This window comes from Neofelis nebulosa, chromosome 2 (genome assembly GCF_028018385.1).
Source record: "Neofelis nebulosa isolate mNeoNeb1 chromosome 2, mNeoNeb1.pri, whole genome shotgun sequence".
NCBI lineage: Eukaryota > Metazoa > Chordata > Mammalia > Carnivora > Felidae > Neofelis > Neofelis nebulosa.
In genome coordinates, this window is record NC_080783.1 from 116,754,459 (window position 1) to 116,781,674 (window position 27,216).

General features: G+C 49.6%; 2 protein-coding genes across 17 annotated transcripts; both read right to left on the bottom strand.

Annotated features, from left to right (window-relative positions):
- Positions 1–3,301: 3,301 nt before the first annotated feature.
- Positions 3,302–9,094, bottom strand: ECM1 (extracellular matrix protein 1). Of its 5 annotated transcripts, none has more exons than XM_058715902.1 (11): positions 8,887–9,093; positions 7,604–7,666; positions 7,409–7,498; positions 7,151–7,231; positions 6,975–7,055; positions 6,623–6,679; positions 6,002–6,318; positions 5,310–5,684; positions 4,532–4,752; positions 4,278–4,365; positions 3,302–3,615 (listed from the first exon to the last, which is right to left on the bottom strand). In XM_058715902.1, exons 1-11 carry the CDS (start codon positions 8,957–8,959, stop codon positions 3,385–3,387), a joined length of 1,677 nt encoding a protein of 558 aa, XP_058571885.1. In that variant the 5' UTR covers positions 8,960–9,093; the 3' UTR covers positions 3,302–3,384. The 5 variants fall into 5 exon arrangements, with proteins under 5 accessions (XP_058571885.1, XP_058571884.1, XP_058571882.1 ...); XM_058715901.1 differs by having other exon boundaries at positions 6,623–6,676; positions 7,409–7,510; XM_058715899.1 differs by having other exon boundaries at positions 7,409–7,510.
- Positions 9,095–9,578: 484 nt separating this feature from the next.
- On the bottom strand, positions 9,579–25,695 carry TARS2 (threonyl-tRNA synthetase 2, mitochondrial). Of its 12 annotated transcripts, XM_058715892.1 has the most exons (19): positions 25,565–25,695; positions 25,060–25,256; positions 24,603–24,726; positions 22,873–22,997; positions 21,631–21,748; positions 21,195–21,259; positions 20,829–20,907; positions 19,556–19,702; positions 19,298–19,396; positions 18,946–18,975; positions 18,758–18,858; positions 17,885–18,047; positions 17,523–17,660; positions 17,278–17,355; positions 15,231–15,352; positions 14,921–15,022; positions 14,673–14,745; positions 13,964–14,078; positions 9,579–9,940 (listed from the first exon to the last, which is right to left on the bottom strand). In XM_058715892.1, exons 1-19 carry the CDS (start codon positions 25,628–25,630, stop codon positions 9,792–9,794), a joined length of 2,091 nt encoding a protein of 696 aa, XP_058571875.1. In that variant the 5' UTR covers positions 25,631–25,695; the 3' UTR covers positions 9,579–9,791. The 12 variants fall into 12 exon arrangements, 10 of the variants coding, with proteins under 10 accessions (XP_058571875.1, XP_058571878.1, XP_058571877.1 ...); XM_058715895.1 differs by lacking the exon at positions 19,298–19,396; XM_058715894.1 differs by lacking the exon at positions 18,946–18,975.
- Positions 25,696–27,216: the final 1,521 nt, after the last annotated feature.

The window sequence follows — 27,216 nt, forward strand, 5'->3', positions numbered from 1 at the left end:
CTGCTATATTTTCTTTTTTATATCTTCCCACATACCCATAGGAGTTCATTATTGAATAAGCTGAATGTGTGGGATCTAAGAGACTTCCAAGTGTCATGTCTTGTAGGCTACTGGTCTAGAGGACAGAAGCACATTCAAAAAGCAGGCTGCACATGCTGCCTCCCCCTCTTCACCTCCCATTCATACTCAGTTCCCTAGAATTAGGCCTTGTAAAAAAACAGGTTGCTTACTTATTTATAATCTCTACACCCAATGTGGGACTTGAACTCACAACTGAAAGATCAAGAGTCACAGGCTCTTCTGACTGACCCAGCCAGGTGCCTCTAGAATGCAGCTTTTAATATCTTCCTTCTTTTTAAAAATTTTATTTATTTATTTATTTACTTATTTATTCATTCATTCAGTCAGTCAGTCATTTTAGAGAGTTGTGCACGCATGCGCATGGGAAGGGCAGAGGGAGAGAGAAAGAGAATCTCAAGCAGTCTCCATGCAGAGCCTGACTCAGGGCTCGATCTCACGATAGTGAGATCATGACCTGAGCAGAAATCAAGAGTCTGATGCTCAACCGACTGAGCCACCCGGGCGCCCCTAACATCTTCCTTCTAAAGATTCTTTCACTAAGGACACCAACCACTGAAGACCCCAAAACTGAACTCATCGTCCTCCTCCTGGAAACCCTGCTGCTCCTCCTCCTGTACATCTTACCTTACAGTTACCCAAATCTCAAATTTAGGGTATCTCTGGCAGCAGGCAGGTTCTTTCACTCTCATCTTTTAAATATCTCTAACAGATGTCCTCTCCCTGTACCATTAAAGCTCTGGATCTCAAAATTTCTCATTTGACTGATATTAATGAGCTACAATTTCAACCTCTGAACTGGTCCCCATCGCTATCCTTTCTCTAGCTTATCTATTCGTCTGTCCATCTAATTTATCTTTTTAAAAAGTCTGTTCACATCACTTTTCTTTTGCAATATTTTACAGTTGCTTATACCCAGATTGGCATGACTTCCATAGTCCTTCAAGATCTGCCAGAAAGTATGACTACCCTTAAATTTATAACCTCCTGCCCAGTTACCCATCCACATCATTTTTACTACTTATTGGCTCTTCAAACATACCAATCACACTTTCTGCTTTATTGCCGCCTCCGCGAAGACCTCCCTGAAAGCTAGGAGACTCTCAGAGAATCCTGAGAATACATCTAATCATTAAATATTCAAGTCTCCACAGAGATAAAAATCCTTGAGGGCGGTGCTTTGGTCTTCTTTATGGCCAGAATACTTAGACTCACCACCTAAGAATACTCTACCTGACACAAAACGGACACTCTGTTTACTTCAGCGGGAACTCTACATAGATCCAGTGCTTTGTACACTCTCCCCTTCTCTTCCTGCAAAATCCTACCCAAGCTTGAATTCCTTCTTGAAGCCTTCAACGGCCCCAACAAGTAGTTAGGCTCTGGCTCCTTTATCCACTGCCCTGAGCTTAATAAATTATACTTTAATAGTTTATCTATATAACTAAGTGCCGTAAATGTGAACACTTTCCCTTTTTCTTGGTAACTAACATCAATCCTATCCATGCTTCTGAACTCAATCCACAACCACCTACCCTGATCCCCAGAGAGTTACTTCTTTTAACTCTCAGCTCACGAAGCCTGCAATCTATTTAGCGCCTGATAGTCTTTCATTACCGCGGCTTACTATCGCGTTCCCGGTCCATCCTGTAGACTGTAACCTTGTAGGGGTGGGGAGGGCGATCCTACCTTTCTGACTCGCCCTCCAGTACTTGGCGCTGCGCTTTGCAAACGCAGCCGTAAAGCACCTCCGGGAAGCTCACGAAGGGACACAGCCCTTTGGAGACGTCCCTGCCGGCGGACCCGCCCCCTCCCTGAACCCGACCTAGGCGGAGCCACGCGCGGGCGGGGTGAGCGGAGGACTGGGCCCGGCTTCGCCTGGCTCAGGCCCCGGGTCCCAGCGGCTGTCGGGAGGATCTCCGGACATCCGCCGGCCGCTCGCGCAGGCGCGGAGACGTTCTTTGAACACGTGACCCAAGCCCTAGGCCCCAGTTGCCCGCGCAGGAGCAGGACGAGGAGCCGATCTCTCTCGCTGGTTGATCCTGGTGCTGAAGGACAGGCGAGGGAGCTGCCAAGACGTTGCTTCGTTAGAAACAGCCATCCGGCAAAGTAAATAAATAAGAGGCTGGGGAGAACCGAGAGGCAGGTGTCTGTTTGGGAGCTGCTGGGGTTCAGCTTGTTCCTAGTTGGGGCAGGACGGCGGTCCTTGCCTCACCCCCCTCAGTCATAACTGGGACCAGGGAAGTCCCGCTTTCTGGAGACTTGTCCCCACGAGACACGAGTCTTCTTTCCGATCCTTCCAGCTCCTGTTTCTTGGGGGCAGCCTCCGAGGGCTGAAGAGTCCTGCCCTTCCCCTCAGGCGTGGGCGCGATACTCTCCTAACTGGACTTCCGGGTTCCTGCCAGTCTGGCTGCCTACCAGACGCTGCAAAAGGCAGATTTGAACCCTGCTTGAAACCGCCAGTGCCTTCGTGGGCAGAGGTGCCAAGATGCACTTTTAAACCCTTGCAGAGGAGACATTTGTGATGACCTCCTGCTTATCATTCCAGCCACATCTGGAAGGGAGACCACCAAAGCCTCAGGCCCTCTCAGCCTTGGTGCTTCTCTGCCTGAGCTGTCCTGCCTGAGATTTACCTGCCCCCTGCACCTTATACTACTACTCCGACCTCCACCGCACAGAGGCTCTCCCCAGTATATCCATACAGCCCTCAGCCCTACTCCCACCTCGGACCAGGCTATCTGGCAGCCCCCTGCAATACAACTTAACACACCTGTTAGGCTCCTGAGTTATGAGCAACTTGATGGAAGGGGCAGTGTTTTCTGGATGTGTATCCCCCCCACATCTAGCATAGTGCACATCGGTAGGCGTTCAGTAAATGGATATGGAATGAATCAAAGTATGGACTTCAAGAGTGAAGATTTTAAAATGTAGGGCTGGGTTATGGCACTTTGGGGGCTCACCCAAGACATGAAACCATATCTTTTTTGCCTTTAAATGATGATAGCTAGCTAACAAGGTGACACTTGTTCAAATATGTTAATAAATTCAAGATGACAAATAGTGAAGTTAAGCTGTTGAGTTATGGTACCATCATAGCCTGTGGTATGGTTCTGCTCAGTCAATGGGGGCAGGACAGTGGGCCTCTGGGGCCAGTCACTGAAGAAAATCCTACCAGGCTTAGAAGGGTGTGTTTGTATGTGAGACGCTAAAGACAATGAGGATGGCAAATCCAAGAGGTGTTTACTGTAATGAATGTTCAAGGAGGGTGGGGTTCCCCCAATCTGATCCTCTGAGGCTCTGGGTGACTCACTCTTCCTTGAGCTCAGGGGGTGGGGCTGATATTTCTTCCCGGCGTTGGCCTTGCTCCCCCTGGCCCTTGGCATCCCCAGTGTCTCCAGCCACCAGAGCCACATTCCTCAGATAGTAAGTGTTGAAGCAGTTGGTCTGGTCATCTCCAGGACTCAGGTTACAGCAGAAAGCAGAGTCTCGCCAGAAGTTACGTCGGGGGCCACACAGGTCCTCAATGAAGGCTGATTTCTGATGGAGAAAAGTAAAGCAGAGATGATGGGGAAGGAGGTGTTGGATGGAGGTCAAGCATCAATACTTGGGTGTTCAAAGTCCCCTTGCTCTCGGCTTGTCTCCCTGGATCCCTTCCTGGGGCCAGAGAGGGTGCAAGGCTGCCTTGCATACTTAGATTCCTTGTGACAGACATATGTGCACATCTGGAAATGCCTAAAGCTTAGGGCCCAGAGAAGGCATAATAAGAACTTAGAGGTAGGGAGCAGATCAGGTCAGAATGAAGACTTCTGGGTGTGCCTAGGTTGGCTCAGTGGGTTAAGCGTCCAAGTTCAGCTCAGGTCATGATCTCACGGTTCGTGAGTTCGAGTCCCACGTCAGGCTCTGGGCTGATAGCTCGGAGCCTGGAGCCTGCTTCAAATTCTGTGTCTCCCTCACTCTCTGCCCCTCCCCTGCTCGTTCTCTCTCTCTCTCTCTCAACCATAAATGAACATTAAAAAAAAAAAAAAAAGAACGAAGACTTCTGGAACCAAGAAAAAGATCTTCCCCACTAGTCCTCTATTTCTGTGGGCGGGGGTGTGTGTGAGGTACTAAAGAGAAAGGGTGGCCTGCAGTGCTAGCCCTCTGTCTCCCCTACCCTGCTTTCCTTTGGAGACTATGACCCCCCTGCTGCCCTCACTCACCTCCTCCTCAGCACAGCAGGCCTGTTCTGGAAATGGCAGTTCGCAGCAGTGGGCAGTCATGTTCCGGATTAGCCCAGGAATCTGTTTACTATGTTGGTGGGAAAGGGGCAAGGGTCAGGGTCTTTATGCATCCCTAGGCACCAAAATGGTGCTTGGAGACCATGGTTTTGCTCTTACCAAGAGTGCCCCCAGAGGATGCCCCAGAAGGAAGGTTTGGGGGAAGGGAAGAGAGGGAAGAACCGGGTAAGACTCACTGCTTGGTGAGAACACTTCCGTTTCCACAGAGATGGCCCATGAGGTTGGGGGTAACTCGGCTGAGGTCAAGGGTCAAGATGTCTCGGTCATAGTTGGGGTAGGGAGCCCGACGGGCAAAGCACTCATCACGGGCAGGGCTAGGAGGATAGTGGCAACACGAGTGGTGGTGGGTCTTTACAGACTGTTCCCGATAACAGTATCCATCAAGGGCATCCTCCCACTGTGGGCCAGAGAGAGGGAAGTCAGAAGTCTGGACACTCGGCCCCTTCTTTTCTGACCCTCTACTGCCCTACACTATGAGATGAGGGACTCCCGGCCACAGGTGCCAAGAGGGAAGGACAAACAACCAGAGGGCATGGATGTATGGTGTTGGGAAGGAGGAAGGGATGGAAGCACAAATGAGGCTTGGCACGGGCCACGGGAGATGAGCTGGAGTGGTAGACGAGGGGGTCAGGTGAGGCCAGAGCTGGACGGATGGATGGCACACGGGTGCATGTGTGGGATCGCGGGTGGACGAGGCCAGGAGTGCAGGATGAAGGTTTAGGATGAACAGACGCAGATGACGAAGACAGTGGATGGATGGACACTTGCAAGCAGATGAACGGGCAGACGAGCTCACAGTGGGGAGGTACACGGATGGATGGACCGGCTGGATCAGAGGTCGGAGATGGGTGGGCAGGCAGACGGGCTCCTGGGGGGCTGGGACACCCACTTACAGCCTTCCACATACAGGTGTGGTTGTTCCCCTGCTCTTGGGGGGCTGGGATGCCCACTTACAGCCTTCCACATACAGGTGTGGTTGTTCCCCTGCCGGCAGCAGCGCTGGAACTCCCCCTCTAGCCGGATCAATGCCTGCAGCTGTCTTTGGATGGGGTCAGTAGCTGGGAGGTTGCGTGGCACAGAACGGAAGCGTCTTAGGTGGCAGATGTTCTTGATGTTGTCTAGAGTGGGTACCCCAGGGGGGAAAGGCATCTCGGGGCCCGAGGAAATACCAGGCTGGTGGCTGGGGCAGGCCCGGAGCTGGTAGTGCGGCCGGGGAGCTTCCTCCTGGAAGCAGGAGAATCGAGCCTCCCCCTGCCGGTTGCAGCACCAGTGGGGTCGGGTCTTGACCGAGAACTCGGCCTCACAGAATCGGATCATTGCGTTCTCCCACTAGAGCAAGAGGGATGGATCAGCCCAGCAGCCCATTGTCCACATTCCTGTCCTCCTCCCAGGCTCCAGAAAAGGACCCTGGGCAGGTAGATAAGAAAGAAGCAGAGGCTGTTCTCTGCCCTTCCAGCCACTAAGGAGGCCCATGGTAGGGCCAGCAAAAGGGACCTGGGGTTCCTACGTGCCAAAGCCGAGGCCTCTAGTCCTTCTCTCTCTCTCTCTCTCTCTCTCACACACACACACACACACACACACACACACACACACACATTGTCTGGAGGTTAAAGGACAAGTCCCAGAACCAAGAGCCCAACACCTACCACAAGTTTTGCACAGTCCAAGCGGTGTGCATGGCTGTGACAGCGGCAGCAGCGGGAATATCCAGTCTCCACTAAATTGAGGGTCTCACCCTGGCGAGTAAGGTGGGAGTATCCAGAATGTGGTAGGTTCCAAGGGCCGTACATCACATGCTGGCGAGTAGGAAGGCAGATCTGGTCCAGATTGTCTGGAGAAGGTCGCCCAGGGGGGAAGCCGTCCAGCCGGTGGCCCCAGCCCCCTGGGGACCGGCCCTGTTGGCAGTGCAGGGCTGGATTCCAAGACTCAGGCTCTGGGGGGCTATGTTCCATGAAAGGCTTTTCTAGAATGGGGAAAATAGGGAAGGAGAACGAGTAGAGGAATAGAGAAAGTCTGGATGAGCTGGGAGGACTGAAAGAACTTGGGGTTGAGAGGATACAGGGGGAAAGAGACAGACATAAACTTGTGGCTTTTACCTTCAGAATGGCTGATGGAAAGGGAAGAGAAGTGGGGCATGAAAGGTGTCACTCTTACAGTCCCCACAAGTCAGACCTGCTCCCCTGTGCTGCCTCCCAAGCTTCAGGCTTCCCACCCCAGGGCCCTGAGCACTAAATCAGGGGCACGGACAGACCAGAGCTGTCACTCACCCTCTCTCTGGTTAGATGGGAAGGTCATTTCCTCCTGATGTGGGAAAGGTGGGTCTACTAGGGTGGAAGCAGATGTGTAAACAGAAGCCATGTTGGGATAGACTAGAAGAGGGGGACGTGGCCAGTTGCCACTCATAAAGAGGAAGTCAGTACAGACACAAGAGAAAACAAAATGCGCCTTTTATGCCACTTAATCTCATAACTTTATAAAAGAGGTCTTGTTTCCCCATTTTCCCAGATGAGGAAACTAAGGCTTGGGGAGATAACTTACCCAAGATTATACAGCGAGCGAGTGGCAGAGCCCCCAAAGCCCACGCGAATCAGTCGGGAGGGTGGAGAGGGAGTCACTTACTTTCCTTCTGTTCAACAGGGGCCTGGTGAGGGGGCAGCTCTTCTTGGAGGGGGATGGCTTCCTGAGGGAGAGGGGACTCCACTGCAACACAGGAGTGAGGGCACAAAGAAGCAAGGGTCAGACTGATGGCAGCACGATTAGTGGCAGGGGGAGGAGGGGGATGGGCAAGCACTCACCTTTCTTTCCCATGGGGAGTTGGGGAGGGGGCAGCTCCTCCTCTTGGGCAGGGATGGCTTCCTGAGCAGGAGGGGGCTGTACTACAGAAGGGGGAGTGTGTGAGTGAACCCCCCCCTTGTAACCAGAGTGAGGAATGGGCAGGGCCTCCTCACCCCTCCCCATCTGAAGAACGGGAAGTAAGCCCAACCAGCAACCTGGGGCTGGGGGTGGGGGGTGGGGGGGAGTGGGTAACTGAGAAGGGTGCATGGTGGACTTACCTTCACTCTGTCCCTCAAAGTGAAAGCCAGGCTGAGGGGTGTCAGGGTGATCCATGGGGAGGGCTCGGGTCTGGGGTGGGGAAGGGGGTGCTGCATAGCCAACTAGAGGTAAGAGGGGAGATAGAGTGGACAGTTTCTCCTGTCCTCCCCCCCCCCCCCCGCCCCCAATCCCATGCTGCTCACCCAAACTCTCACCTTCTTGAATGTGATAGGTGAGGGGTTCTGGCCCCAGCTCCCTCTGCCCTTGAGCCTTGAAGTCTGAAAGAAGAGGGGGGAGTCAGGGTGGATCTGAGGAGCACTTTCTTGGCCCCAAGCACAAGATGCAGGGACAGTAGACATCAAGGGTGTAGGCAAGATGACCAAGACACCAGAAGCCTTTCCATACTGCTCCTGTCCCATGTCCCCTAATCAATCCACACCCTCCCCCCAAACCCACCTAGGTGTGACTGATTGGGTTCTGAGAAAGTCATGATATTCTGACAGCCTCACCTCCACCAGGCTCAAAGCCTTGGGTTTCCTGAGTCCAGGCTTGAAGGGAATGTGACATGGGGCTGGGGTGGGAGGAATGGGGTGGTGGAAACCCTAATCTGTGTCTCTTCCTCAGGGCTCCTGGGTTCTCCTCCTCTCAGCCTCTCAGCTCTGATGCTTCTCTAGTTTTCTACAGGAGCAAGTCCCAACTTTGAACTGGTTGGGGTCTTATCTGTTCACCTCCTCTAGGCCCTTTAAACATCTGTGGGCCTTCTCATAAGAAGCCCACACTGAAGTTTAAGTGCCTCTCCTTCAGCTGGTCCCAGATCCTCCTTAGCTTAGGTTTCAGTTTAGGACCTGGGGACTGGGATGATTCAAAACCCCTGAGGCAAACTGCCCCACAGCTGCAGGGAAAGGTATCGCCTGTGGCTGATGTGCAGTCACCAAAGACTAGCACCTGGGAGGAACAGACGGGCCTTCCAGATACAGACCAGATCTGTGGCACTCAACAGTTTCCCTTGGTAGCACTTTGTCCAGCATCCAGCAGATTATATGTGTGCTAGATAGAGTGTGTCTGTTCCCCTGTGGACGGACACCCTCTCTACTCCTCTCCTAACCAGGCAGGGAAGCAGTCCAGGCTCTCTGGGTCAGCAAATCAGTTTTGAGTAGCCAGGGGGCCCCATTCTTTCTCTCTCCCCTGCCTGACAGGCCCCATATATATATCTTACTGAGGCAGATCCCCTCACTCTGGGAGTCTAGCCACCCACTGAATTGTCCATTTTATTCCAGTTTTATGTCTTCCGGCAGCAAGCTCTAGGAAACTCTCCCTCTGTGCACCTGCTCCCCTCCCTGGTTAAAGCCTCGGCTCCAGTACCCAGGCCCACCTTGGACCAAGGCCAAGTGGACAATCACCCTTCTGGTGATGAGCCATTCAGAGGATGGCTGGACCCAGGCCCCAGGCCCACACTGGCCAGGGCCTCTGCCCAATGTTGCCTCCAACCCCAACTCACCTCCCTCGGAGGAGGCTACAGAAGCAACAGCCAGACAGGCCAAGACCAAGGCTGCTCTGTGCACGGTCCCCATCCTGGGGCAAGGACTGGTCAGTGGCACCCAGGAGGTGGGTCGTTGTCTCAGGTAGATCTGGATCTGAAGGGCTGGGCTGCTGGGAGCCTGCTTCTCCGGTTGCTGTTACTGCTGTTGTGAACCTTGGGGCTGGCTCCTTCTCCTTTTATTCGGCTATCTGGGGATCACTCCCTCCCTCCTATTTCCTGCCATGACTCAGTCCCGGCTGCTCCTCCTCTGGCCTGGCAGCCACTCCTCCCAAATTCACCCTGAAGCCTTCTGAGAGGACTGAGGAGAACTGGAGTAAGGGGAGGAGAGCATTCTTATGATCCCCAGAGAAATGGATTCTGCGACTCATGGAGTAAGAGATGTTGAGACCTGCCTTTTCGGTTCAAGTCTTCTGTCTGCATGCTGCCTACTGTGGAGCAGTACACCTGCTGAAGTGGGCTGGGGAAACCGGGCACTAAGGAATCCTGGGTAGGGGACAGAACAGCTACCCCAGGAGCGCCCCTCCCAGGGGGAGGCCAGGGCTGCCCTCTTTCTGCTTCCCCAGCACCCCAGGATGAAAGAGATGGAGACAGGGTCAAACTCCCTTTTATGCCTACTCAGGAATCAGAGATGAAGACACATACCCGGAAACTTCAAGTTTATTCTTTATTGCTTCACTCCTCTCACATCCAAATAGCTACAGCTTCCCCCAGATCAAGTCTCTTTCCAGGAGAGCAAGCTCATGCCTCCACACTTGTTCTGAGGGGCCTGGGGGCCTCCGGATTCTGGCGGTCAGTTCGGGCTCTTCCACATGAAGGGAGGCTGGCAGCTCCCGCGGGTCTCTGCCGCATCTATATACGAAAGCTCAGAACACTTGCTCAGCGTTTGGGACCCTGGTGTTCTGGAGCTCCAGCAGCCGCTGCACAGCCTCAGTCAAGTCCCGCTCTCCAAGCTGGCAGTTGTCTCGAGTCCGAATGTTCACTGTTCTCTTACTCTGCTCTTTCTGGCCAACCACTGCGGGAAGAGGGGAGGTTTGAGACTGTCAGGGCACATTTTTCTACATGGGATATACAAAAATTCAAGAGACCTAAATCTTTAGGAAGGGTGAGAGCAGAGGCCAGATAAGGTTCAGGAAAAGGGTATATTTAGCTGCCTCTTGCTTTCCAGTTTCCTGATCATCCTGACGGATAAGGAAATGCTCCAGACATTCTCCACATGCCTTATCACTTCCAGTCCTGAGCCTAGGGGTCGGAGACAGTAGGGTCAGCCACAGAAAAAGACAAACAGACCAAGAAGCAGACCCAGAGAGAAACTCTGTGTGTGTGGGCATTAGAGAGAGGGGAGGGTGGCAGGGGTATAAGAAACACATCAAGCCCGTGAGGTCATGGGGTAACTTGCTCTAAGAGCTCATGGGCAAGTGGGAGTGTAAAATGAGAGGATCAAGTAATCTGGCAAAGGAGTTTCTGCTCCTTATCATCCCTCAGGGCTAATTCCAACTAGGTCTAGAATAAACAAAGCTAACTAATTAACCCCTGATTAATCCTTCCTGTCCCTTTCTCTCTGATGCTCCTTTGGTTAATTAACCTAACAGACACCAAGAGCTAGGATGGAGGTCAGAAGAAAACTGTTTTCTTGAAACCATAAAACTCCTAGAAGAAAACATAGAGGTAATAATATCTTGGCATCAGCCTAAGCAACTTTATTCTGGGTATGTCTCCCCAGGCAAGGGAAACAAAAGCAAAAATAAACTACTGGGACCACATCAAACTACAAGCTTTTGCATAGCAAAGGAAACTATCAACACAATGAAAAAGTAACCTACTGAACTGAAGAATATATCTGCAAATGATAAGCCACCTAGGTGGCTCATCTGACTCTTGATTTGGGCTCAGGTCATGATCTCATGGTTTGTGGGTTTGAGCCCCGCATCAGGCTCTGTGCTGGCAGTGTGGAACCTGCTTGGGATTCTCTCTCTCTGCCCCTCCCCTGCTTTCTCTCCCTCTCAAAATAAACTTAAACAAAATACCCCCACAAATATACAAAGAACTCATACAACTCAACTCCAAAAAACTCCAAATCATCATATTTGAAAATGTGCAGAGGGCCTAAATGGACATTTTCCAAAGAAGACATATATGGCCAACAGGTACATAAAAAGATGCTTCACAACACTAAACATCAGGGAAATGGAAATCAAAACCACAATGAGATATCTTTTCACACCAGGAAGAATGGCTAGCACCAAAAAGACAAGAAATAACAAGTGTTGGCAAGAATGTGGAGAAAAAGGGACCCTCACGCACTGTTGGTGGGAATGTAAGCTGGTGCAGCCAGCGTAGAAAACAGTATGGAGGGTCCTCAATAAAGATTAAAAATAGAAATACCATAATGATCTAGTAATTCCACTGCATGGTATTTACCCCCCCAAAAGAAAACATTAATTCAAAAAGATTTATGCTCCCCTATGTTTACTGCAGCATTATTTACAGTAGCCAAGACATGGAAGCAACCCAAGTGTCCACTGACAGATACATGGATAAATACACAGGGTGTACGTACACACACACACACACACACACACACACACACACACGTACACTGGAATATTACTCAGCCTGAAAAAGAGTGAGATTTTGTATGTGTGACGACATGGGTGGACCCAGAAGGTACTACGCTAAGTGAAGTCAGTCAGAGAAAGACAAATATCATGATTTCACTTTTTTAAAAAAGTAATCTCTATACCCAACATGGGGCTTGAACTCATGACCCCGAGATCAAGAGTCACATGCTTTACCAAATGAGCCAGCCAGGTGCCCCATATATATGGAATCTAAAAAACAAAAGAAATGAACACACACATGCACATCCCCAAAAGAAACAATCTCATAAATACAGAGAACAAAAAAGTGGTGGCTGCTAGGGTGGACAGGTTGGGGGGATGGAAGGCAAAGGTGAAGGGGACTAGAGGTACAAACTTGCAATTATAAAATAAGTGAGTCATAGGGATGAAAAGTACAGCATAGAGAATATAGTCAATAATATTCTAATAACATTGTATGGTGACAGATGGTAGCTACATTTATTGTGATGAGCACTGAGTAATGTATAGAAGTGACACATTGTGTGTCAACTATACTTCAATTAAGATAAATTTTTTTTTTTTTAATTTTTTTTTTTTTTCAATGTTTTTTATTTATTTTTGGGACAGAGAGAGACAGAGCATGAACGGGGGAGGGGCAGAGAGAGGGAGACACAGAGTCGGAAACAGGCTCCAGGCTCCGAGCCATCAGCCCAGAGCCTGACGCGGGGCTCGAACTCACGGACCGCGAGATCGTGACCTGGCTGAAGTCGGACGCTTAACCGACTGCGCCACCCAGGCGCCCCAATTTTTAATTTAATTAAAAAAATAGGGGCGCCTGGGTGGCTCAGTCGGTTAAGCGGCCGACTTCGGCACAGGTCATGATCTCGCAGTCCATGAGTTCGAGCCCTGCGTCGGGCTCTGTGCTGACAGCTCGGAGCCTGGAGCCTGCTTCAGATTCTGTGTCTCCCTCTCTCTGACCCTCCCCTGTTCATGCTTTGTCTCTCTCTATCTCAAAAATAAATAAACGTTAAAAAAAAAAAAAAATTTTTTTTAAATAAAAATAAAAATAAAGAATATTAAAGTTGCTATGTATATAATCAGGAGTGACAAAATATACAAAAATTGTAAGGATAAAACGTGAGTCTGAAAAGAAATGCTATCTTTGCATCAAAATACTCTGAACCTTGGGCAATTTCCCCAGGGTGAATGTAGTTCACATGATCTCAGTTCAGTCTTAAGGGGAACTTTAGCAGAGATGTCTGAAAATACAGGCCCAACAGGTAAAATTCAAACACTTTGGCTGGCTACACAAAAACCCTAGCCTTGGGGCGCCTGGGTGGCGCAGTTGGTTGGGCGTCCGACTTCAGCCAGGTCACGATCTCGCGGTCCGTGGGTTCGAGCCCCGCGTCAGGCTCTGGGCTGATGGCTCAGAGCCTGGAGCCTGTTTCCAATTCTGTGTCTCCCTCTCTCTCTGCCCCTCCCCCGTTCATGCTCTGTCTCTCTCTGTCCCAAAAATAAATAAATGTTGAAAAAAAAAATTTAAAAAAACAAAACAAACAAAAAAAAACCCTAGCCTTACTCTTGAAGATATTCAGTTTCTTTTTTTAAAAAAAAAAATTTTTTTTAACGTTTATTTGCTTTTGAGACAGAGAGAGACACAGCATGAATGGGGGAGGGTCAGAGAGAGAGGGAAACACAGAATCTGAAACAGGCTCCAGGCTCTGAGCTGTCAGCACAGAGCCCGACGCAGGGCTTGAACTCACAGACCACGAGATCGTGACCTGAGCCGAAGTCGGCCGCTTAACTGACTGAGCCACCCAGGTGCCCCGAAGGTATTCACTTTCTAACATATGTTGCAATAACCCAAATGTCATCGAATGTTTTCTCACGTCTGTGATTTTGTACTTTTTTTGTTTCGTTGAGAATATTATTCTGCACTAGGTAAGAAAGTGCTTTTCATGCTTGTGATGCGATCTTCTATGACTTGCACAAATTCAAAGAATAAATTAGTGGTAGAAAAAAAAGAAGAAATGGGATGCCTGGGTGGCTCATCCAGTTAAGCGTCCGACTTCGGCTCAGGTCATGATCTCATGGTTTGTGGGTTCGAGCCCCACATTGGGCTTTATGCTGACAGTTCAGAACCTGAAGCCTACTTTGGATTCTGTGTCTCCCTCTCTTTCTGCCCCTCCCCTGCTCATGCTCTGTCTCTCTCTCCTTCAGAAATAAACATTTAAAAAAATTTTTTAAAAAGAAAAAGTTCTTCTGAGGATGAGAACTGGTTGTCAGGGGGTGAAGGAACTGAGGGCCCAAACAGCTCAGGTGTCCTGAATCCTGGCTCCCTGAAAGTCTCGCTCAGGGACTGAGCCCTAGTTAATGCAAATCCAATAGGAAAGAACAGTGTAGAAGGCTGGTGGGGGAGCACTGGGCTCGGAGGGCCTGTGCTGCTGGTCACTTACCAAACTGAAAATTGTAGTGAGCGAGCTGAGCCCGGCGGACTCTCCGGCTGAGTGTCAGCCCCGAGTTGGCATCCAGGTCGCAGACCAGCCCTGCAGCCTGCAGTCTCCGCTGCGCCTGGGGCAGGGGTTTGAGGACGGGAACTGAAGGCTCAGGGGCTAGAGTAGCCTGATACCAATCTTCCCCATGCTGTCTTCTGTCTTCTGTCCTCTGCCTCAAGGCTCTCTGGTTCTTGTGGACAACCCCTCCTCATTCATCTCTGCACCGAGGCCCCTCCCCAGTCCCTCATAGTTTGTCTGCTTCCTACTGAAGCTGCACCTGCCACCAATTCCCGGACTCTGCCTGCTTTGCCTGTTCTAGCCCGGCTCTACCCAACCAGCTACTTGACTCTGTACTGTCCACACCCTTCCTCTAGAAAGGAAACATGCAGCTGACATTTACCTAAGCCCCTTTTGTACCATGTGCTCCACTGTCAGCATTTAACATCTGTGAATTTGTTTAATTTTCACACACGAGGCAAGGAACTAGTGTCATTTCTCAGATGTGGAATATCCAGCATATATGTCAGCACCCATTCGAGACCAGTCCTGTGGCTCCAAGTGCTACTCCCCTTCTACTGTGCTGTGTGACTTCTTCCTACCCACTGCCCAGCCCCGGACTTGCCGTAGTCCTGCGTTAGCCCCTGTGCATGCACCCCCAGTTTCTCCTCACCTCCCTGGCATATTCCTCTTGCTCAGTTCCCACAGGGATGACCACCACCTGGAACGGGGACAGCCACAGTGGCCTGGTTGAGAGAGAAGAGAGGAAGGCAAACTCTTTACTCTAGCTCGACTACAAATACGGCTGCAGAGGGCAGATTCGAGAGGAAAAGAGAAGAGTGAGTCTGAGGGCACCAGGATCTGGGGCATGTACCATCTGGTCTGAGGACCAGAACAGAAATCTGGGGCCAGAGTTCTCACCATTTTCCACCACAGCTTTCCGCTAGCACTCCCAACATCCTTTCCACAGAACCTAGCACTGCTCGGTGAATGACGACTGGACGCTCTGGGGCCCCCGCCTGCCTTGGAGGGAAAAAGAGAGAAGGAGGGAATAGAGGAAATGTCACGAAATATGCACACGAGATTACCTTCTGGTTTTTAAGCAATATTCAGCTCCGGTGAAGGTGTAAAGGATTTGAGTTTCATGTTAGGTACAAAGATAGAAGGAGACGCTGTTCTCCACCTACTCCACTAGCAGCCAAGGGAAAAGGGGATGAGCACAGTTCTGTACCCCTTGTACTGGAGGTCAAATCTCAGGGGCAGCTGGAAGTCAAGTTGGATTGTCCCACACTGATGGGGCCGGCCCAGGGCATCGCGGAGGTGCACATCAATCTGGAGGAGAGAGACGGAGGCCTAAAAGCAACCAGAAGCAGTACCCTCTACTGTCCGCACCACCCACCTTCCACCTGCCTACGTGCCAGGCTTTCTGAGAGACTCCTCACCCAGCTCTGTTGTACTCTTACTTCACTCACTGGACACCCCAGCAGTAGCTCTTTCTACCTGATAATGGTATTATGACCTTAGGGGACTTTGATACAAATGACCCACCCACAACCTGGCCTCTGAATTCCTTGAGTTCGTCATTTCCGGGATGTCTACCTGCACCCCACCCTATGGATACAGCCTTCATCTTGTCATCGCCCAGAATGGCTACACCTCTGGAACAGTCCATCACACACCCTGCTCTGATTACTGTCTCTTGGTTTTCTGGCTCTGACAAACATTCCTACAAATGGCTCTTTAATTTCCAGGTTGCTTAATTCCTCTATTTCCTTCCCATTCACAGGCTCCATCCACCTTTCTTTCTTTCCCCGTGTGGCTGGAACCACTTTCCCAGGTTCCCCTCTATCACTGTTCTTCTGTCACATCCCCATGGCAAATCCTCAACCTGGTGGCACTCCTGCCCCCCACCTCCTTGCCCCTGCAACAGAACTGCTCAGAGCTGCTCAGCATGTCCCATACCACAACAGATACATAAACGGGGATTGATGCCGCCATGCAAATCCCTGTTCTGAACCTCAACTGGACCCTGACTGCTGTCGGCAATCCCCTGCTGCCCTAATCAGTTCTGTGTCCTGTTCTCTTCAAGGACTTTCAAGCTTTCTCCTCTCTTCCTATCTTCACTGCCCCCACTAACAACTCCCCTCTTCCCTACTTCCATCTCAGCAAATGATCCTGTCTCACATTTTATGGGGAAATCAGATAATGACATCATGAGACGAAAAGTGTCTCAACTTCCTGTCACCACACTTATAGACCTCCTTGCATGTGCCTCCAACCTTTCTTCCTGCCTCCAGAACAATGGCAGAGGTGATCTCTTGTGGGCTCTCAATCCCACCCCTCAAACCTCCCCAAGAACTTCCCTCCACTGAAACCCCTTCTACAACTTCAATTTTTCCCTGACTCAAACACGCTCTCTTTTATCAGAGCTAAGCATTCTTGAATTTCTCTCTTCATCAAAATCTCTTTTGACTATCCAGGCCCCTCTTGCTACTCTCCTTTGCTTTTTGAGAGCCAAAATGCTCAAAAGAGTTATGTTCATTCATTTACCTCTGACTCCCACCCCAGCCTCTGTACAGAAATGGTGCTTCAACATCTAATAGCCTTTTCATGGAATCCAGTAGACACTTTCCAGTCCTTTTTTCCCCCTGACTTGTTTTACTTCTTCCAACTTGCCCTGTTTACCCTGCCTCCACCCTCTGCCTGCACTGTTCCCACCTGGAACCCCTCTTTCCTTGGCCAACAATGACCTTTAAGGTTAGAAAGAGAATTCTGCAGGGGCACCTGGGGAGCTCAGTCTTTAAGCATCCAACTTCGGCTTGGGTCATCATCTCACAGTTGATGAGTTCGAGTCCTACATCGGGCGAGTTCGAGCCCCACTTCAGGGAAAACATGAGCAGGGTGAGCCCTGCTTCTCTCTCTTCCCCTTACGGTATTCTCCCTCTCTCTCTCTTGATCTTTGCCCCTCGTTCACTTACACCCTCTCTCTCTCAAAAAAAAAAAGGTAAAGAAAGAGAATCCTGCAAGAAGCCTTTCCTGACCCTCCCTCCTGAATGATATGCTCCCTTGGTACCTGTGAGCGCGGGTTCCGTGGCCCTGAAATGCCTATTTGCCTCCCACACGCCTCACAGGACCATAAGCTCCATGGGGCCAGGGAACATATTGCTCTTCTTTCTATCCTATACAAGTTAAAAAATATTCCTTTGTGTCTATTAAATACCTAATAAAACAAAACAAAAAATGAGTAAATACAACTCTTAGGAGGATCCCCAACTTACTTTAGGCCCATAGAAGGCACCATCTCCAGGGTTGAGTTCCCAGGGTTCTCCAAATTCTTCCAGGGCCCGTTGAAGGACCTTTAAAGGGAATGAGACGAGAGAGGAATGTATCATTTTAGACTTTATAAGCAACAGACCCCTCCAGTCCCCCAACAAATGACCTGCTTGGCATATGCCTCTATTGAGGACCCCAATTCCCATCTCCCCTCTTCTGCCATCAGAGAGTGGTTTATCTGCCTCCTCACCTGCTCAGCCTGGTCCCAAAGGCAAGGCTCGCCCAGGAAGCTAGATGGCCGGGTAGATAGAGCCAGGCGGAAGGAGAAGCCAAGGACAGTGTAGACAGAGCGGAGGAAATCAAGACAGCCTTGTATCTCTGTTTCAAGCTGGGGACAGAAAATAAGGGTGAGTGAGTTGTGTGTAACCTAGAATCCTGGAGTGATGGGAGTTTTGGGGGAAACACAGGGCAAAAACATAGAGGAAAGCTGGGGCTATCATACAACTGAGTTGTAGTATACAAAGAGGGAGACAGGGAGCAGGAGTGTTGGCAGTTCAAATGGAGAATGGAAGGCGGTTTAGAAATGCTTTGGTGGAGCTGGGGAAGGGCCACCTGATCCGGTGCACAGAAGATGTGAGCGTCATCCTGCTGGAAGCACCGCAGCCGGGTCAGTCCCCCCAGACTGCCAGAGGCCTCGGCCCGGTGCAGGGCCCCGAAGTCCGCCAGGCGCAGGGGCAGCTCTCGCCAGGATCTGGGCCGGTGAGCGAACATCAGGCTGAGATGGGGATGAGGAAGGGTCAGGGCCACAGGGAAAAGCAGCCCCCGCAGACTGCATCTCTGCCCAGTGTGCTTGCTTACTTTCTCTGCGCCATCAGCACACCCTCTCCCCAAGTCCTGTCCATCCCACTCAGCAGTTTGAGCCCTTCCTGGTTCAAAGTGCATTTCTCAGGGGCGCCTGGGTGGCTCAGTCGGTTGGGCGTCCGACTTCAGCTCAGGTCACGATCTCGCGATCCGTGAGTTCGAGCCCCGCATCGGGCTCTGGGCTGATGGCTCAGAGCCTGGAGCCTGCTTCTGATTCTGTGCCTCCCTCTCTCTCTGCCCCTCCCCTGTTCATGCTCTGTCTCTGTCTCAAAAATAAGTAAAAACATTAAAAAAAAATTTAAAAACAAAAACAAAAACCAAAGTGCATTTCTCAGAACAACAGCAGCAGACTTCATTTACTGTGCCCCTATTGTGTGACAGGCACTGAGGTGAAAGAGGAACTTCGGACAGCAACTCCAAACCCCTGATGTTATACAAGGAGACTAAGGCTCAGAGAGACACAATGGTTTTCCCAAATTCACAAGGTTTTCTGGAGTGCAGATTTAAGACTCGAATCAGGTGTTGTAGTGCTCTGCCAAGGCGCTTTCTATTACTTCATATTCAGCAACCTGGTTGCCTACCCCCAGCTCTGGGAGGACCCAGGCCTCTTGGCTCCTAGCTCACCAGTGTGCAGGGCAGTTCATGGGCTTCAGGGCGAGTGTGTCTGCAGGATGGCTAGGAGCGTGGTCACTCAGGGAGCTGGAGAGCCTGTCAGAGTCTGGGGGCTGCAGGGCAAACATATCCTCCTGATAATGCTCCCAGTGTCCTGACACCTCCCAGAGCTTCGTAGAAAACAGTATGGGGGTTTTCACCTCGGAAAAACCACGGCGGGTGTACTCGGCCTGGAGAGGAGGGCACAGGATATGGAAGGCAGAGTGACTGGGGGAGGACAGCACAAATATGGAAGGCAGAGTCGGGGAGAGGCAGGTGTGTGATCCTCCGGGGACCTCAGGTCAGGCTGATCTCAACTACAACCTATTAAGTACCGTGTTCCCTCTCTACGCTCCCCCCTCGGTGCACCACACATTCCTAGGACCTTGTTAAAGGCCACCAGCACCTTATAATGTTTATGTTCGTGCTTCTAATCCCGCTCTTCTAACACTTGGCTTCTGGGTCCTGATTTCCTCTCTGGTCGTCCCTCCTCTGGACTGGAGGCCCCCTTACCCTGATGAAAGCCACCAGTGCATTATACACTCTCGTCCCTCGAGGCAGGAAGAAACAGCTCCCGGGGCTCAGTTCATGGAAGAAGAAGAGCTCCTGTGCCTGAGTCAGGAATGGCAATGTCACTTGGAGAGAGAAGCAAGGACTTTGGAACCCAGAAGAAATAAATGATGGAGCTGCTCAATCTGCTGGATTCAGAATCTGCTCCCAGCTTCACAATTAGGTTCCTTCACGCACCCTCTCCTTCTCCAATCTCCGTACCTTCCCAATGCGCCGGTGGTCCCGTAACTCCGCTTCCTCCCTCCCTTCTTCCCAGGCTCTCAACTCCTCCATTGTGGGGAAGGAGATCCCTGACACTCGCTGCAGTGGCTCTGGGGCACTTGAAGACCTCCACAGGGATGACGAGTTCTATGGGAAAACAGAGGGAGTCAAAGGGAAGATGAGGGACTGCGGGTACCCAAGCTCTCCTTCGCTGATGCTCGTCTGATTCTGAGCATACGACACGCACCACAAGTGTCCCGTCTCAGCACTCACTCCATTTTCCACTGCCTCCATCAGCGTGATACCCCTCAGAACCCCTGCCATGTTTACAGCCTTAGACACACTGGATGCTTAATTCCCACTTGTATCCTGTTCAAGCCTAACCTTATCCTGCCACCTCTTTTTCTCCCCATTCTCCCACCAGTACATTCTTTCTGTACTTAGAGCCCCCCTCCCCCACCTCTAATCAATGACTACTCATGGGAGTAACCTTCAGCTCCGGTCAAATGTCAGTTGTTGTTGTTGTTTCTATCCACCTGCTTATCAATCTCCACTATGCCCTATTCCTGGCCACATGAAATTCAAATGCTTCTGCCTACTCTTTCCTCATACAATTTAACAAGAAACAGCCAGCGTTTTATACCACTTTCACCTGTGTTAATTGACTTTGTCTCTGTGACGTGGATTTATTGGTAGGACAGGAATTAACAACAGTCTTATTTTATAGATGGGGAAAATGAGTAAGGAGATTTACCCAAGGCCACATACTTTACCTATGGCAGAGCCAGGACTAAGCAAGATGAGAGGTTTTTAGTCCAGGGCTTTTGGCTGCACATTCCTGCCTCTCCTCTCGCTCCCTGCTCCCATTCCACCGAACAAATAACTCACCTGGCCCAGGCACAGGATTTTCATAAAAGGCATGACTTGAACTTAGAATACTCTCCTTGTGCCTGTCCAGTGGGGTTCTACACATCCTCTCCACAGCAGCCTCCCCTATGTGACCCTGTCCAGACTGTTCTCACACTCCCTCTCCACCTCCCTAGCACTGAGGTCCAACTACGGATTGTGAATTGGCTTCTGAGCCCCGGCAGGATGTCCAGCAGCTGCCATCACACTGGGAGTTTGTGGAAGGCAGGAACCAAGAAATCTTCCTCCTACTGGATTCCTCCCTTAGCTATAAGAGGAGAGAAGGGGTTGAGAGAGCATCTTCCTACTCCCCTGCTCATCCCAGTGAAAGCAGGAGTCTTAACCTAACCTTGCCCTCACAACTGACCGTCAGCAGCTTCAGTCCTCCAATCTGTCCAGTATGCCGAAGGTGGGGGCCCCGGCAGAGGTCTACCAGCATGCCACACCTGGGGGAAAGCAGGGAACACTTAGTGGTCTCCAAATTCTTGAGCTTCCGGTGTTCTCCTGGCCTCTAGCAGACAGAAAAAAAATGTAAGAACTCTTCTACAGAGACAGCAAGAGCTTATATATATATAATATATATATATTATATATATAATTATAAAAATAATTTCTTGTTCCCATTATTTTTCTGAACAACAGACTACCTTCTACCTTCTTTCCCTCATTCTATTTCTGGCCTTCTTTTGTGCATACCTACCTCCCCGTTTCCCTCCATTTTGACAACGCTCACCCATATACTATTGCTGTTGGACCTGTCACTTTCTCCTCAATCAGGCGAAGCTTAAAGGGGTTATCCTGGAAGGAGAGAAGAGTGAGGATAAGTCTCTATTCCCATAAAGATGTTCTGGGAGAGGGGTGTATGGGTGGCTCAGTCAGTCGAGTGTCCAACTTCAGCTTAGGTCATGATCTTGCGGTTCGAGAGTTTGAGCCCCACGTCAGGCTCTCTGCTGACAGCTCAGAGCCAGGAGCCTGCTTCAGATTCTGTGTCTCCCTCTTTCTGTCTGCCCCTCCCCTCTCTCTGCTTGTGCTCTGTCTCTCGCTCTCTCAAAAATAAATAAACGTTAAAAAAAAAAAAGTTAAAAAGAAAAAAAGATGTCCGGGGAGACAATCACCCCTTCCCCCATGCTTTTGGATCGTCCTCCTAAATGTGTGCACCCCCACCCCACCTTGAAGAGCTGGCGAAGCTGATCCTGGGAAGCCTCTAGCCTCCGGAAGGGTTGAGCAGCAGCTGCAAGTTCCTGGCAAATCCGCTCCAAAGCAGGCAGCTCTGAGCCCCGGACTGTCCTGGAAAGGTGAGAACTGGTTGGCGTTCATCCTTTAAGAAGCATCACCTGGGTGCCACACCTGTTGGCTAGGGGGTGAAACCCTGCTCTCCACAGACATCTAGAATTATTGGTAAAGGCAGACAAACTGACAGAAAACATAAATAGGAAATCAGGTATAAATTTTACAGTGGGAGCAAAAGCTTTATATGTTAAATTAAAGGTCGGATGCAGACAATATGGACAGACATAAGGCAATAGTAATGAAGGATGAAGTAAAAAATAAAAGCCAAAGAATTCATAAAGACTAGAGAAGTTTCAATGAGAATTAGACAGAAAAGGAAAAGCATGGACTAGGGGAGAAATTGGCACCAATATCACAGCAAAGGCCTGGAGAGGCCCTCCTCTAAACTTTCTCTTCCAAATTGAACATCCCTGACGCCCCAGAAGAGGATGCAGAAACCACTCGGGTGAAACAGTACAAACTCAGTATAAAATGAATTAGGTTTGAGAAGATAATGTAGAACATAGTGACTATAGTTGATAATTCTATACAGTAGGCATGAAATTTGCTAAGAGTAAACCTTAAGCAATCACACACATGAAGTGAGGTGATGAATGTACTAATTAACTCAATTGTGGGAATCTCTTCACAATGAATAAAAATATCAAATTATCAGCTTGTTCACTTTATTTTTTTATTTTTAAAAGTTTAAGGAGCGCCTGGGTGGCTCAGTCACTTATGCATCCAACTTCAGCTCAGGTCATGATCTTGAGGTCTGTGGGTTTGAGCCCTGCATCGGGCTCTGTGCTGAAAGCTCGGAACCTGGAGCCTGTTTCAGATTCTGTCTCCCTCTCTCTCTGCCCCTCCTCCACTCATGCTCTGTCTCTGTCTCTCTCAAAAATAAACAAACATTAAAAAAAAAGTTTAAGTAATTCTCTACAACCAACATGGGGCTTGAATCCACAACCCTGAGATGAAGAGTCACACGCTTTTCTGACTGAGCCAGGCGCCCCTCACGTTGTACACTTTTAATATATTACTTTGTCAATTAAATTCCAAAAAGCTGACAAATGAAATAAAATATGGTGAGATATCTAAGAAACCACTCCAGAATCATTCTCCTCTCTGCTTGCACTACTCACCGTTCCTTTCCCAGGAAGAAATCATGGTAGAAGCCACATTCTGTACTTGGACCTCGGCAGAGGACAGCACCAAGGAGCTGTTCAGCTGCTGCTCCCAGGACATGGGTGCTGGAGTGCCAGAACACCTGGGTTCACAAGAAAGGAGTTCATAACCACCGCCTTTGTTTTTTTATTTTATTTTTTTTCATAACCTCCTTCTTTAACCCCTCACTCTCTGATACTCTTCTCAGAGAAGCTGGCGTGAAACCAGTATGGCTCTTCTAGAAATACCTATCACAAGATGGGGAATCTGACCTTGGAGGTGAATACTAACTAAACAGTAAAAAGGAGGAAAAACTGAAAACAAAAGGCTAGTAGAAACATGCGCAGACAGGGGTAACCCCCACTCCCACTCCTCAGTGCTTCCTGGTCCTACAGCATAGAAACAGGGCCTAGGCTTCTTTTTCTGCTCCTATAACATCCCCTTTTAGGGCTTCAGAGTAAACTACCTTCTCAAGACCATAGTTCCTAAGGGCTCTATTTGATCTTTTAGTTCTATTTTTCTCTATTCCAGGAATCTAGTGTGATGCAACCCCTCCTCTAGGATTTGTTCACCATTTATTTATTTGTTGTTTATTTATTTTGAGAGAGAGTGCATGTGTGTGTGCTAGTGGGAAAGAGCAGAGAGAGAGACAGAGAATCCCAAGCAGGCTCCATGGTGTCAGTGCAGGGCCGGACACAGGGGTTAATCTCACAAACCAGGAGATCATGACCTGAACTGAAACCAAGATTTAGACGCTCAACCCACTGAGCCACCAAGGCGCCCCTTTGGTCACCATTTAGATGAAGATGATAAAACTCCATTTTTCTGGATCCTAGTAGATGAGGTCTATATTACCCAAGCTGACATGAAGAAGACAAAGTAGGGAGGAGGAGTTGTGTGCTCAGTTGTGGAAGCCAAGTTAGAATTAAAAAATATATGCCCGTAGAGGTGCCTGGGTGGCTCAGTCAGTTAAGCGTCCGACTTTTTTTTTTTTTAACGTTTATTTATTTTTGAGACAGAGAGAGACAGAGCATGAACGGGGGAGGGGCAGAGAGAGAGGGAGACACAGAATCGGCAGCAGGCTCCAGGCTCTGAGCCATCAGCCCAGAGCCCGACGCGGGGCTGGAATTCACGGACCGCGAGATCGTGACCTGAGCTGAAGTCGGACGCTTAACCGACTGAGCCACCCAGGCGCCCCAAGCGTCCGACTTTGACTCAGATCATGATCTCACAGTCTGTGGGTTTGAGCCCCGAATCGGGCTATGTGCTGACAGCTCCGAGCCTGGAGCCTGCTTCAGATTCGGTGTCTCCCTCTCCCGAACCTCTGTCGCCCCTCCCCCGCTCACACCTCTGTCTCTGTCTCTCTCACAAGTAAACAAACATTAAAAAAAAATTATAAAAAAATATATGTTACAGATGACTTATGATGTATGTCTCTAGGGTTGAAGTGACAGAACTGGCATATTACCCTTCTATTTTCAGCTTTCCTTTTTACTAGTGCAAATGATGTTTACTTAATGGACCTATGTTGAAAATTTTCATCCTAAGTTTCTAGCTTATCCAGGGTTAGTCAAGACAAGCAGTCTGTGGTAGGTCTCCCTCCCAACTGCAAAGGGAGAAACTGAGGCAAAAGAAATACTAGAAGTATGCCCACTTAAAAATCCCTTAGTTTAGTTGTCACTGTATTCCTGAAAAGGAAGAAACTTACTGCTTTGCCCTCTGCAGAACTGAATGTCAGAAATCTGAGGTCAGAATCTGTCTCCAAAGGCCGTTCCAGATCATAAAGTTCTCCATTCACTTGAGCAGCCACTGCAGTATCTGCCAGTGTTGAGCTTGGAAATTGGGAGGGGGGGGGGAAGTGAGGACAAAGAAAAAGACATGGTCACAGTCCACAGGGGAAGACAGGGACTAATCTCTCAATAGTTCTAAGCTTGCAAATGGGGAAAGGTGTCACCAGAGCAATAAAACCTATCATTTCTTTTCCCAATGGATAAAAAACAAAGGGTAGAGACTCTGAAACTAACCCAGATGAAAATGAATTCTCATGAAAAGGCGATCTTGATAGAGATGGAATAGATACCAGGCATAATTTTCATTCTCTGCTCGAGTCCAGCGAAATACAGAGGGAGAAGGATGATCCTGGTAGGTACAAAATGGTCTGGTACCTGATCTGCTGGGCTAGCTGGTAAGGGGTTGTGCTCCATGCCACAGCATCCACCCTCTGGCCTCCAGGAAGTGATATCTTAATAGTCCGGTGCTCCTTCTGTGCCACGCTTGCTAACTTCTTTACTTGAGCAGTCCATAGCTCCTCAAAAAGGCCGAGCCGCTCTGCCAACCACTGTGGAGGGGCTGGCACAGCTGCCTGGAGAGAAAAATGTTAGGAGGTAACTCAGGTCCCATCATTCCTTCCTGGGATTGAGGCTGGCAGGAGGTGAGGGTACCGAAGTGGCCTTAATCCTAAACCCAGGCCTTTAAGAGGGCTGGGTGATACAGGGCTCTAGACTAGGAGCCCTAGCCTCTCCTGGTGGTCGACTCTAGGGAAAAGATGGCTGTAACTAAAGGCTTAGCGGGGCCGGATCCAGGGGCTCAAGGCAGGGGTTGGGAGCCTGCACTTTGGGCCTGGTCTGGGTCCGATGCGGTTCTTAACTTTTGGGTGGGTACCTCACGCACCGTGTGTAGCCGGCAGGTTTGCAAGCCCGACAGCCGGAGTCGCCGCCACCTCTGACACAGGCCCATGTTCCTTCAAACCCGTGCCTACATCCTTAAACAAATTATCCTCGACTCTTTCACCGGATTTCTCATAGGTTTCCGGCCCAATGACGCCCAAGCCCATTGGCTGCGGCAGCTGCCACTCTAACCCGGGACCACCTCCAGGAGCTCCGAAGTGGTCCGCCCCACACTGCTTGAGCGGCGGTGTGGGTGGTTCCCGCTGGCCGGAAGACCTAAACTGTTACACACACTCCCAGTCCCGAAACTTGGTTTCAGCTAGCGGTAGCAAGAGCATATTCTGGCAGCGTGGAGGAAAGGGGAGTGAAAACTCATGAGAAATGAGAGTGGGAAAAAAACGGAGGGGAAAGGGTAGCTCGTCATTTCCTTTTAACCATAGGTTTTCTTTTATATCGTCTTTACTGGCAGGTAGAAATCAGGGGGATAGACGTTGGAACCAAGTGTTAAATCCTGGACCTGCCATTCACAATATAATTTTAGGTGGATTACTCCATTCCTTCTAAACTTCGATTTTCTCATACATAAAATAGTAATAGAGGCTCCTGGCTGGCTCAGTCAGTGGAGCGTGAGACTTTTGATCTTGGGGTTGTGAGTTGGAGCCCCCACTTTGGGCGTAGAGATTACTTTAAAAAACTAGGGACGCCTGGGTCGCTCAGTAGGTTAAGCGTCCAACTCTTGATTTCTGCTCAGGTCATGATCTCTTGGTTCCTTGGGGCTGATCGTGGCAGAGGGCTCTGCGCTGATGGCATGGAGCCTGGTTGGGATTCTCTGTCTCCCTCTCTCTTTGCCCCTCTGTGGCTTGTGCTCTCCCTCTCCCTCTCTCTCAAAATAAACATTAAAAAAAATTTTTTTTAATCTTAAAAAAACAAAATGGGTATAACAGTAACACTCCCAATTGTCGAGGTTAGTTTCATGTAAATCATGCGTGGTACTCAGTAATGGGCTATAATAGCGACAAGCTGTTAGAATAAATAAATTTAATAGCTTTGGGGCTGCACCAAAGAATCTACAGAGGGCACTTCTTGCAATTTCTTCATAGTCATACTGCTTAAGAGGGACCTTAGCGACCTCTTTATTTTACAGATGAAAGAATTTAAGGTCAGAGAAAATAAATGACTTAAGGTCAAACAGTAAGTGCCGATACTAGATTTTGAATCCAGGTTTTTTTTTTTTTAATTTCTTAACGTTTATTTATTTTTGAGACAGAGAGAGACAGAGCATGAACGGGGGAGGGTCAGAGAGAGAGGGAGACACAGAATCCGAAACAGGCTCCAGGCTCTGAGCTGTCAGCACAGAGCCCAACGCGGGGCTCAAACTCACAGACCGTGAGATCATGACCTGAGCCGAAGTCGGCCGCTTAACCAACTGAGCCACCCAGGTGCCCCTTGAATCCAAGTTTTACACTCTTCTACCACACCATGCTATCTCTGACAATAGAATTTACTTCCAGTATACTCCATCACTTCAGAAAGAGGCACCTGACCCTAGAATCTTAGCTTTCTGTTTCCTACACAAGACCTTGCCTCTCACTCCCATCCTAGCTCTCCACTTCCTTTAATCTCTTCTTACTCCCTGTGATATCTAGGACAGAGGAC